This window comes from Patagioenas fasciata, chromosome 35, assembly GCF_037038585.1.
Source record: "Patagioenas fasciata isolate bPatFas1 chromosome 35, bPatFas1.hap1, whole genome shotgun sequence".
In the NCBI taxonomy this organism is placed as follows: domain Eukaryota; kingdom Metazoa; phylum Chordata; class Aves; order Columbiformes; family Columbidae; genus Patagioenas; species Patagioenas fasciata.
The window spans coordinates 3,331,910-3,343,902 of NC_092554.1; the positions used below are offsets into that span (position 1 = coordinate 3,331,910).

Sequence of the window (11,993 nt, forward strand, 5' to 3'; positions counted from 1 at the left end):
GAGTTCGGGAGGGACCCAGGCGTTCGGGAGGGGACCCAGGAGTTCAGGGGGGGACCCAGGAGTTCGGGAGGGACCCAGGCGTTCGGGAGGGACCCAGAAGTTCAAGGGGGGACCCAGGAGTTCGGGAGGGACCCAGGAGTTCTAGGGGGGACCCAGGAGTTCGGGAGGGGACCCAGGAGTTCTAGGGGGGACCCAGGCGTTTGGGAGGGGACCCAGGAGTTCAAGGGGGGACCCAGGAGTTCGGGAGGGACCCAGGAGTTCTAGGGGGGACCCAGGAGTTCGGGAGGGGACCCAGGAGTTCTAGGGGGGACCCAGGCGTTTGGGAGGGGACCCAGGCGTCCGGGGGGACCATGGTGCCCTGAGCGTGATGCAGTTCAACGCGGACGAGTTTCGGAGGCAGGTGGGAGATGGGCTGGGCCGCCTGCACCGGTGAGTGGGGACCCAGGCGTCCGGGGGGACCCAGGAGTTCGGGGGGGACCCAGGAGTTCGGGAGGGACCCAGGTGTCCGGGGGGACCCAGGAGTTCGGGGAGGGACCCAGGAGTTCGGGGGGACCCAGGAGTTTGGGAGGGACCGAGGAGTTTGGGAGGGACCCAGGAGTTCGGGAGGGACCCAGGAGTTTTGGGGGGACCCAGGTGTCCAGGGGAGGGACCCAGGAGTTCGGGGGGGACCCAGGAGTTCGGGGGGACCCAGGAGTTTCGGGGGGGACCCAGGAGTTCATGGGAGACCCATCAGTTCAGGGGGACCTGGGAGTCCAGGATGGACCCAGGCGTCCGGGAGGGACCCAGGCGTCCGGGGGGGTCAGCACACACGTCGCACACACGTGTTCCCCCCCCCGGGGGCTCAGACGGGGATTTAGCGGCTGCCGTTTAATCCTCTGCTGCCACCGCGGGGGGACACGGGGACATGGGGGGGGACACGGGGGGATCTGGGGACACTGGGGATTGGGGGGGCTGGGATGGGGGGTAATGGGGGATTGGGGATATGGGGGGACATGGGGATATGGGGGACATTGGGGATATGGGGGACATTGGGGGTATGGGGGGGATTGGCTGTGGGGTGACCCCCATGTCCCCCCATATCCCCCATGTCCCCATATCCCATATCCCCCCACATCCTCCTGTCCATTCCCATGTACCCCTGTCTGTCCCCGTGTCCCCCCGTCTGTCCCCATGTCCTCATGTCCCCCGTCTGTCCCCGTGTCACCCCATCTGTGCCCCTGTCCTCATGTCCCCCTGTCCTCATGTCCCCCTGTCTGTCCCGGTGTCCCCTGTCCATCCCGATGTCCCCCCATCTGTCCCCATGTCCTCATGTCCCCCTGTCTGTCCCTGTGTCCCCTGTCCATCCCCATATCCCCCCATCTGTCCCCATGTCCCCATGTACCCCTGTCCGTCCCCATGTCCCCCTGTCCGTCCCCATGTCCCCCTGTCCGTCCCCATGTCCCCCCGTCCGTCCCCATGTCCTCATGTCCCCCCGTCCGTCCCCGTGTCCCCTGTCCATCCAGGCTGCTCGAGCGCCGCCAACCGGACGCGGAGGAGCTGGAGCTGCACTCGGGGGTGTCGGGGACCCCCGGCTCGGTTTCGGGGGGCCCCCCGCGCCCCCCGGTGCTGGACTGCACGTGCTGGGGGCTGCCGCGGCGCTACGGCATCGCCGTGCTGTGCGCGCTCGGCTTCTGCATCAGCTTCGGCATCCGCTGCAACCTGGGGGTGGCCGTGGTCAGCATGGTTAACCCCCCCAAAGGGCAGGTACCGAGGGGCGGGGCCAGCGTGGGGGTGGGAGGGGCTTGGGAGGGGGCGGAGTCAGCCTGGCAGTGTGGTCAGCATGGGGGTGGGAGGGGCTTGGGAGGGGGGTGGAGTCAGCCTGGGGTCGTGGTCAGCATGGTCAACCCCCCCCAAAGGGCAGGTACCGAGGGGCGGGGCCAGCGTGGGGGTGGGAGGGGCTTGGGAGGGGGGTGGAGTCAGCCTGGCAGTGTGGTCAGCATGGGGGTGGGAGGGGCTTGGGAGGGGGGTGGAGTCAGCCTGGGGTCGTGGTCAGCATGGGGGTGGGAGGGGCTTTGGAGGGGGGCGGAGTCAGCCTGGGGTCGTGGTCAGCATGGGGGTGGGAGGGGCTTGGGAGGGGGGCGGAGTCAGCCTGGGGTCGTGGTCAGCATGGGGGTGGGAGGGGCTTGGGAGGGGGGCGGAGTCAGCCTGGGGTCGTGGTCAGCATGGGGAACCCCCCCAAAGGGCAGGTACCGAGGGGCGGGGCCAGCGTGGGAGTGGGAGGGGCTTGGGAAGGGGGTGGAGTCAGCCTGGGGTCGTGGTCAGCATGGGCAACCCCCCCAAAGGGCAGGTACCGAGGGGCGGGGCCAGCGTGGGAGTGGGAGGGGCTTGGGAGGGGGGCGGAGTCAGCCTGGGGGTGGGTGTGGTCAGTATGGTCAACCCCCCCCACGGGCAGGTATGGAGGGGTGGGGCCACAATGGGGGCGTGGTCAGCGCGGGAGGGGCTTGGGAGGGGGGCGGAGTCAGCGTGGGGGTGGGCGGGGTCAGCATGGTCAATCTGCCCTGGGGACAGGTGAGGGGTGGGGCCTGGGGTGGGTGTGGTCAGCATGGGGGGCGTGGTCAGCTCAGGTGGGGCATGTGAGGGGTGGGGCTTGGGTGGGGGGCGTGTTCAGCATGGAGGGGCGGGGCTTAGGAGGGGGCGGGGTCAGTCTGGGCTCTGGGGGTTATGGGGGGGTTATTGGGGATCTGGGGGGTCATGGGGGGATTGTTGGGGTCATGGGGGGTTATAGGGGTTATGGGGGGTCTCGGGGGTTCTGGGGGTCATGGGGGGATTGTTGTGGTTATGGGGGCTCTGAGGGGTCCATGGGGGCTCTGAGGGGTTCTGGGGGTCATGGGGGGATTGTTGGGGTTATGGGGGGGTCTGGGGGGTTATGGGGCGGTTGTGGGGGGTTCAGGGGGTCCTGCCCATGCCCTCCCCCGTTTCCCAGCACGCCCAGTTCAACTGGGACCCCGAGACGGTTGGAATGATCCACGGCTCCTTCTTCTGGGGCTACATCGTCACCCAGATCCCGGGGGGCTTCATCGCCCAGAGGTTCGCGGCCAACAGGTGGGGGACCCTGAATACCCCCATATCCCCCCCATGGCCCCCCATATCCCCCCCACGGCCTCCCATGGCCCCCCATGGCCCCCCATATCCTACCCATGGCTCCCCCAGTTCACCCCCATCCCCCAATTTTCCCCCCATTCTCTCCCTGTTTCCCACCCCAATTACCCCAAATTTAAACCAAATTGGCCCCCAAATTCCACCCTATTTCCTCCCAATTCTCTCCCCATTTCCCACCCCAATTCCCCCAAATTTAACCCCAATTCCCCCACAAATTTCCCCCAAATTCCCCCCTTAATTCCCCCCAATTCTTCCCCAAATTCCCTCCCCAAATTCCCTCCCCAATTCCCCTCATAATTCACCCCATTCCCCTCTCCCAATGTCCCCCAAATTCCCCCTTAATTCCCCCCAATTCCCCCCAAATTCCCCCCAATTCCCCTCATGCCCCCCCCAATTTCCCCCAAATCCCCCCATAATTCCCCCCATTTCTCCCCATTTCCCTCATGTCCCCATTGACCCCCATTGTCCCCATTGCCCCCATTGTCCCCCATTGCCCCCATTGCCCCCATTGTCCCCATTGACCCCCATTGCCCCCATTGCCCCCATTGACCCCCATTGCCCCCATTGCCCCCCATTGCCCCCATTGTCCCCCGTTGTCCCCCATTGCCCCCATTGTCCCCCATTGTCCCCCATTGCCCTCATTGACCCCCATTGACCCCCATTGCCCCCATTACCCCCATTGCCCCCATTGCCCCCATTGACCCCCATTGCCCCCATTGCCCCCATTGTCCCCCATTGACCCCATTGACCCCATTGCCGCCATTGTCCCCATTGTCCCCATTGTCCCCATTTGACCCCCCGCAGGGTGTTTGGTGTGGCCATTGTCTCCATGTCAGTTCTGAACATGCTGCTGCCCCATTGCCCCCCATTGACCCCATTGCCCCCCATTGACCCCATTGTCCCCATTGACCCCATTATCCCCATTATCCCCATTGACCCCATTGTCCCCATTGTCCCCATTGTCCCCATTGTCCCCATTGTCCCCATTGCCCCCATTTGTCCCCCGCAGGGTGTTTGGCGTGGCCATCGTCTCCACGTCAGTTCTGAACATGCTGCTGCCCACGGCCGCGCGGACGCACGTGGGCTGCGTGATCGGGGTGCGGGTGCTGCAGGGGCTGGTGGAGGTGAGGACACACCCCTGGCCCCGCCCACAGCCCCCCGGCCCCGCCCACAACCCCCAACCCCGCCCACAACCCCCTAATCCCACCCACAACCCACCTGACCCCACCCCACCACCCTGGCCACGCCCCCACCTTGACCACGTGCACCACCCCCAGCCACACCCACTGCGCCATGAGCCTCGCCTATTGTACCTTGGCCCCGCCCCCCACTCCTGACCCCACCCCCCACTCCTGACCCCACCCCCCCACTCCTGACCCCGCCCCCCCTCCTGACCCCGCCCCCACTCCTGACCCCGCCCCCACTCCTGACCCCGCCCCCACTCCTGACCCCGCCCCCACTCCTGACCCCGCCCCCACTCCTGACCCCGCCCCCCCACTCCTGACCCCGCCCCCCCACTCCTGACCCCGCCCCCCCACTCCTGACCCCGCCCCCCCACTCCTGACCCCGCCCCCCCCACTCCTGACCCCGCCCAACTCCTGACCCCGCCCCCCACTCCTGACCCCGCCCCCCATCCTGACCCCGCCCACAAAACACCAACTCCACCCACCACCTCCATGACCCCGCCACTGCGCTCCACCCCCAACGCCCCCGGCCACGCCCCCCGGTGGCCACGCCCCCTGCCCCGCCCAGGGCGTGACCTACCCGGCCTGTCACGGGATCTGGAGCAAGTGGGCACCGCCCCTGGAGAGGAGTCGGCTGGCGACCACCGCCTTCTGTGGTGGGACATGGGGACATTGGGGACAATGGGGGCAATGGGGGACATGGGGACAATGGGGACAATGTGGGGACATGGGGGCAATGGGGACAATGTGGGGACATGGGGGCAATGGGGGACATGGGGACAATGGGGACAATGGGGGACATGGGGGACATGGGGACAATGAGGACAATGGCAACCACCACCTTCTGTGGTGGGACATGGGACATGGGGACAATGGGGACCACCGCCTTCTGTGGTGGGACATGGGGACAATGGGGGACATTGGGGGCAATGGGGACATTGGGGGCAATGGGGACAATGGGGGGACATGGGGGCAATGGGGACAATGGGAGATATGGGGACAGTGGGAATATGGGGATATGGGGGCATTGGGGGCAATGGGGACAGGGGGCGACAATGGGGACAGGGGGGATATGGGGAGTGGGGGGGACAACAGGGTCCCCATGGGGTGACTGGGAACTCCTGGGTCCCTCCTGAACTCCTGGGTCCCTCTCGGACTCCTGGGTTCCCCCGGACGCCTGGGTCCCCTCAAGCTCTGTGTCCCCAAGACGCCTGGGTTCCCCAAACCTCTGTGTCCCCTGGACTCCTGGGTCCCCCCCAGAACTCCTGGGTCCCCTGGACACCTATGTCCCCTGACCTCCTGTGTCCCCCCGGAACGCCTGGGTCCCCCGGACGCCTGGGTCCCGCAGGCTCCTACGCCGGTGCCGTGGTGGCGATGCCGCTGGCCGGGGTCCTGGTCCAATACACGGGCTGGAGCTCCGTGTTCTACGTGTACGGTGAGACCCCGCCCACCCCGGCCCCGCCCTCCCGACCACACCCCAACCCCTGACCACGCCCCCTTTCCTGGCCCCGCCCCCTGCCCGCTCCCCCACACCCCCTACAGGCAGTTTCAGTCTCCTATGAGACCCGAACTCCTGGGTCCCCCTGAACTCCTGGGTCCCCCCCACCCCGAACTCCTGGGTCCCCCCCACCCTGAACTCCTGGGTCCCCTCCCCCCGAACTCCTGGGTCCCCTCCCCCTGAACTCCTGGGTCCCCTCCCCCCGAACTCCTGGGTCCCCTCCCCCTGAACTCCTGGGTCCCCTCCCCCTGAACTCCTGGGTCCCCTCCCCCCGAACTCCTGGGTCCCCTCCCCCCGAACTCCTGGGTCCCCTCCCCCCGAACTCCTGGGTCCCCCTGAACTCCTGGGTCCCCTCCCCCCGAACTCCTGGGTCCCCTCCCCCTGAACTCCTGGGTCCCCCCCCTCCAAACGTCTGGGTCCCTCCCGCACTCCTGGGTCCCTCCCGAACTCCTGGGTCCCACCCCCCCGAACTCCTGGGTTCCCCCTCCCCCCGAACTCCTGGGTCCCCTCCCCCTGAACTCCTGGGTCCCTCCCCCTGAACTCCTGGGTCCCTCCCGCACTCCTGGGTTCCCCCTCCCCCCGAACTCCTGGGTTCCCCCTCCCCCCGAACTCCTGGGTCCCCCCCTCCTGCACTCCTGGGTCCCTCCCGAGCTCCTGAGTCCCTCCCGAACTCCTGGGTTCCCCCCCACCCCCTGAACTCCTGTGTCCCCACCCACACTCCTGTGTCCCCCCCCGCACTCCTGGGTCCCCCCCGCACTCCTGGGTCCCCCAGAACTCCTGGGTCCCCCCGAACTCCTGGGTCCCCGCGCTCTCCCCACAGGCAGCTTCGGCGTGTTCTGGTTCCTGTTCTGGGTCCTGGTTTCCTACGAGAGCCCCGCGCTGCACCCCACGATCTCGGCGGCCGAGCGCAAATACATCGAGGAGTCCATAGGGGAGAGCAGCGGGAGCAACCCCCTGCTGGTGGGGACCCAGGCGTCCGGGGGACCCAGGCGTCCGGGGGGACACGGGAGTTCGGGGGGACCCAGGCGTTCGGGGAACCCAGGAGTTCGGGAGGGACCCAAATAGGGGACCCAGGAGTTCAGGGGGGATCCAGGAGTTCAGGGGGAACCCAGGAGTTTGGGGAGACCCAGGAGTTCAAGGAGGGACTCAAATAGGGGACCCAGGAGTTCGGGAGGGACCCAGGAGTTTGGGGGGACCCAGGAGTTCGGGAGGGACCCAGGAGTTCGGGAGGGACCCAGGAGTTCAGGAGGGATCCAAATAGGGGACCCAGGAGTTTGAGGGGACCCAGGAGTTTGGGGAAGGACCCAAATAGGGGACCCAGAAGTTTGGGGGGACCCAGGAGTTCGAGGAGGGACCCAGGAGTTCAGGGAGGGACCCAAATAGAGGACCCAGGCGTTCAGAAGGACCCAGGCGTCCGGGGGACCGAGGAGTTTGGGGCGACCCAGGAATTCGAGGGGGACCCAGGAGTTCAGGGAGGGACCCAGGCATCCGGGTCATGATGGGGGGTCAAGGGTCACGCCGGGGGTCAGAGGTCACCGATGCCGCCCCCACCCCGCAGATGGCGACCCCCTGGCGCCGGTTCTTCACGTCCATGCCGGTCTACGCCATCATCGTGGCCAACTTCTGCCGCAGCTGGACCTTCTACCTGCTGCTCATCAGCCAGCCCGCCTACTTCGAGGAGGTGTTCGGCTTCGAGATCAGCAAGGTGCCCAGGGACCCAGGCGTCCGGGGGGACCCAGGCGTCCGGGGGGACCCAGGAGTTCGGGTGGACCCAGGAGTTCAGGGGGAGCCAGGAGTTCGGGGGGAGCCAGGAGTTTGGGGGGAGCCAGGAGTTCAGGGTCATGGGGGTCCTGGGTAGACCTGGCAGCCCTGGGGGGACCCAGGAGTCTGGGGGGAGACCCAGGAGTTTGGAAGGGACCCAAATAGGAGACCCAGGAGTTCGGTGAGGGACCCAAATAGGGGACCCAGGAGTTCGGGAGGGACCCAGGAGTTCGGAAGGGACCCAAATAGGAGACCCAGGAGTTCGGTGAGGGACCCAAATAGGGGACCCAGGAGTTCGGGAGGGACCCAGGAGTTTGGAAGGGACCCAAATAGGAGACCCAGGAGTTCGGTGAGGGACCCAAATAGGGGACCCAGGAGTTCGGGAGGGACCCAGGAGTTCGGAAGGGACCCAAATAGGAGACCCAGGAGTTCGGTGAGGGACCCAAATAGGGGACCCAGGAGTTCGGGAGGGACCCAGGAGTTTGGAAGGGACCCAAATAGGAGACCCAGGAGTTCGGTGAGGGACCCAAATAGGGGACCCAGGAGTTCGGGAGGGACCCAGGAGTTCGGAAGGGACCCAAATAGGAGACCCAGGAGTTCGGTGAGGGACCCAAATAGGGGACCCAGGAGTTCGGGAGGGACCCAGGAGTTTGGAAGGGACCCAAATAGGAGACCCAGGAGTTCGGTGAGGGACCCAAATAGGGGACCCAGGAGTTCAGGAGGGACCCAGGAGTTTGGGAGGGGACCGAGGCATCCAGGGGACCCAGGAGTTCAGGGGGAGCCAGGAGTTCAGGGACATGGGGGTCCTGGGTAAACCTGGCAGCCCTGGGGGGACCCAGAAGTATTATGGGGGGACATGGGGGTTGGGGGGGACCCAGGAGTCCAGGGGAGCCAGGAGTTCAGAAGGGACCCAAATAGGGGACCCAGGAGTTCGGGAGGGACCCAGGAGTTCAGGGACGTGGGGGTCCTGGGTAGACTTGGCAGCCCTGGGGGGACCCAGGAGTACTAGAGGGGGACATGGGGGTCAGGGGGGACCCAGGAGTCCAGGGGAGCCAGAAGTCTGGGGACATGGGGGTCCTGGGTAGACCTGGCAGCCCTGGGGGGATCCAGGACTATTAGGAACATGGAGGTCAGGGGAGGGACCCAGGCATCCGGGGGGACCCAGGAGTTCGGGGAGGGACCCAGGAGTTCTGGGGGGACCCAGGAGTTCGGGGAGGGACCCAAATAGGGGACCCAGGAGTTTGGGAGGGACCCAAATAGGGAACCCAGGAGCTTGGGTGGACCCAGGAGTTCGATGAGGGACCCAAATAGAGGACCCAGGAGTTTGGGAGGGACCCAGGAGTTCAGGGGGACATAGGAGTTTGGGGGACACAAGGGTTTGGAAGGACCCAGGAGTTTGGGGACATGGGGGTCAGGGAGGGACCCAGGAGTTCAGGGGGGACCCAGGAGTTCGGGAGGGACCCAGGAGTTCAGGGGGGACCCAGGAGTTCGGGAGGGACCCAGGAGTTTGGGAAGGGACCCAAACAGGGGACCCAGGAGCTTGGGTGGACCCAGGAGTTCGATGAGGGACCCAAAGAGGGGACCCAGGAGTTCGGGAAGGATCCAGGAGTTCAGGGACATGGGGGTCCTGGGTAGACCTGGCAGCCCTGGGGAGACCCAGAAGTATTATGGGGGGACATGGGGGTTGGGGGGGACCCAGGAGTTCAGGAAGGGACCCAGGAGCTTGGGAGGGACCTAGGAGCATGGGAGGGACCCAGGCGTTCGGGAGGGACCCAGGCGTTCGGGTACCCGAACGCCTGGGTCCCTCCCGAACGCCTGGGTCCCTGCGGCTGCAGGTGGGGCTCCTGTCCGCCCTCCCCCACCTGGTGATGACCATCATCGTCCCCATCGGGGGCCAAATCGCCGATTTCCTGAGGTCCCGGGGGATCATGTCGACCACCAACGTGCGGAAGATGATGAACTGCGGGGGTGAGGGGACATGGGGGGACATGGGGATATGGGGGGATATGGGGGACATGGGGGGATATGGGGGACATGGGGCACATGGGGGATATGGGGACGTGGGGGATATGGGGACGTGGGGGATATGGGGACATGGGGACATAATGGGAAATGGGGGATACGGGGACGCCAACCAATCCCCCCATGTGGCCCCTTGTGTCACCATCACTGTGTCCCCCCATGTCCCCCCATGTCCCCCTTGTCCCCCCTTGTCACCCCATGTCCCCCTTGTCCCCATGTCCCCCCATGTCCCCCCTTGTCCCCCCTTGTCACCCCATGTCCCCCCATGTCCCCCCGTGTCCCCACATCCCCATATCCCCATGTCCCACATATCCCCCCATGTCCCTATGTCCCCCCTTGTCCCCCCTTGTCCCCCCTTGTCCCCCCTTGTCACCCCATGTCCCCCTTGTCCCCATGTCCCCCCTTGTCCCCCCTTGTCCCCGCATCCCCATATCCCCATGTCCCACATGTCCTCCCATGTCCCTATGTCCCCATATCCCCCCATATCCCCCCACGTCCCCCCATGTCCCCCTTTGTCCCCCCTTGTCCCCCTTTGTCCCCACATCCCCATATCCCCATGTCCCACATATCCCCCCATGTCCCTATGTCCCCATATCCTCATGTCCCCCCATATTCCCCTATATACTCATGTCCCCCTATGTCCCCGTATCTCCCCATATCCCCTCCATCCCCCCGTGTCCCCACGTCCCCATATCCCCCCATGTGTCCCCATGTCCCCCAAGTGTCCCCATGTCCCCCAAGTGTCCCCATGTCCCCCTGTCCCCAGGTTTCGGCATGGAGGCCACCCTGCTGCTGGTGGTCGGGTACTCGCATTCCCGCGCCGTCGCCATCACCTTCCTGGTCCTGGCCGTGGGCTTCAGCGGCTTCGCCATCTCCGGTGGGGACACGGGGACATGGGGGGGACCCATGGGGACACCCATGTGTGTGTGTGACCCCCCCAAAATCCCCCCCAGGGTTCAATGTGAACCACCTGGACATCGCCCCCCGCTACGCCAGTGTCCTCATGGGGCTGAGCAACGGCGTGGGGACCCTGTCGGGGATGGTTTGTCCCCTCATTGTGGGGGCCCTGACACGACACAAGGTGCTGGGGGGGGCCTGGGGACAGGGAGGGGACGTGGGGGGCACTAGGACCCCGGGGAGGGCATTTGGACCCTGGTGGGGGCAGTAGGACCCAGGGGATCAATGGGCACCCGGGGGATCAGTGGGCACCCAGGGGACAGGCACTAGGACCCAGGAGGGATAGTGGGGACCCCGGTGGATATTGGGGACCCCGGGGGGAGGCACTGGGAGGTTTGGGGGGCACTAGGACCTGGGGGAGGGCACTAGGACCCCGGTGGGGGCACTAGGACCCCGGAGATCAATGGGCACCTGGGGGATGGGCACTAGGATGTGGGGGGGGACATTGGGGACCCCGGTGGATATTGGGGACCCTGGGGGGGGCACTAGGACCCGGGGGGGACATTGGGGCCCCCGGTGGATATTGGGGACCCCGGGGGAGGGCACCAGAATCCTAGGAGTCAATGGGTACCCAAGGGAGGGCACTAGGACCTGGGGTGAGCATTGGGGACCCCGGGGGGGACATTGGGGATCCCGGTGGATATTGGGGACCCCGGGGGGTGCCACTAGGCCCCAGGGTGGCATTGGGGAGCCCAGTGGATATTGGGGACCCAAGGCGGGGGGCACTAGGACCCGGGGCTGCAGCAGAGCCTATGGGTGCAGGCGGGCACTAGGACCCTGCCCCTCACCGCCACCCCTCTGGCCCCGCCCCCTCCTCTCTCCGATTGGCCGGCGGGGCGGGCCGGCGGGCTCCGATTGGCCAGACGCGGGAGGAGTGGCAGTGGGTTTTCCTGATCGCGGCGCTGGTCCATTACGGGGGGGTCATTTTCTACGGCATCTTCGCCTCCGGGGAACCGCAGCCGTGGGCGGAGCCTCCGCGGGAGGAGGCGGAGCCGCTGGCGCCGAGGGGCGGGGACAGCGACGAGGAGGGGGAGGGGTGGGAAGAGGAGGAGGGGGGGGAAGGAGGGGGGGGACCCCCGGGGGGGCCCCCACCGGGTTATGGGGCCATTGGAACCACCCCGACCCCGGGACCCCGCGGGGAGATACACGGGTGAGCACCCCCCTCCCCCGCTCGACGAGGATCCCCCATGGGACCCCCCGGAACCAGCAAAGGGACCCCAGGGACCCCCAGAACTATCGACCCCCCCACAGGGACCCCCCATGGGACCCCCCGGGACCAACAAAGGGACCCCCAGAACCATCAACCCCCCACCCAGGGACCACCCCCAGGGACCCTCAGGGACCCCCAGAACCACCAACCCCCCAGGTCCGGATTGGGGACCCCCCAGGAACCCCCCCAGGGACCCCCCAGTATCATCAAACCCCCCCACAGG

General features: G+C 66.7%; 1 protein-coding gene across 1 annotated transcript; it reads left to right on the forward strand.

The window, feature by feature from the left end:
• Window positions 1-286: 286 nt before the first annotated feature.
• Window positions 287-11,814, forward strand: LOC136114326 (vesicular glutamate transporter 1). The gene is made up of 12 exons (XM_065859680.2): window positions 287-429; window positions 1,503-1,743; window positions 2,963-3,081; window positions 4,148-4,262; window positions 4,891-4,978; window positions 5,671-5,757; window positions 6,641-6,780; window positions 7,379-7,525; window positions 9,417-9,549; window positions 10,370-10,480; window positions 10,557-10,684; window positions 11,424-11,814. Exons 1-12 carry the CDS (start codon window positions 368-370, stop codon window positions 11,712-11,714), a joined length of 1,662 nt encoding a protein of 553 aa, XP_065715752.1. The 5' UTR covers window positions 287-367; the 3' UTR covers window positions 11,715-11,814.
• Window positions 11,815-11,993: the final 179 nt, after the last annotated feature.

Excerpts from the sequence above, each read along its gene's own strand:
- LOC136114326 (XM_065859680.2), top strand. The coding sequence starts at position 368 with ATGCAGTTCAACGCGGACGAGTTTCGGAGGCAGGTGGGAGATGGGCTG. Across the intron at positions 6,781-7,378 it reads GCGGGAGCAACCCCCTGCTG|ATGGCGACCCCCTGGCGCCG; the intron begins GTGGGGACCCAG and ends CCCACCCCGCAG. Across the intron at positions 10,481-10,556 it reads CAGCGGCTTCGCCATCTCCG|GGTTCAATGTGAACCACCTG; the intron begins GTGGGGACACGG and ends AATCCCCCCCAG.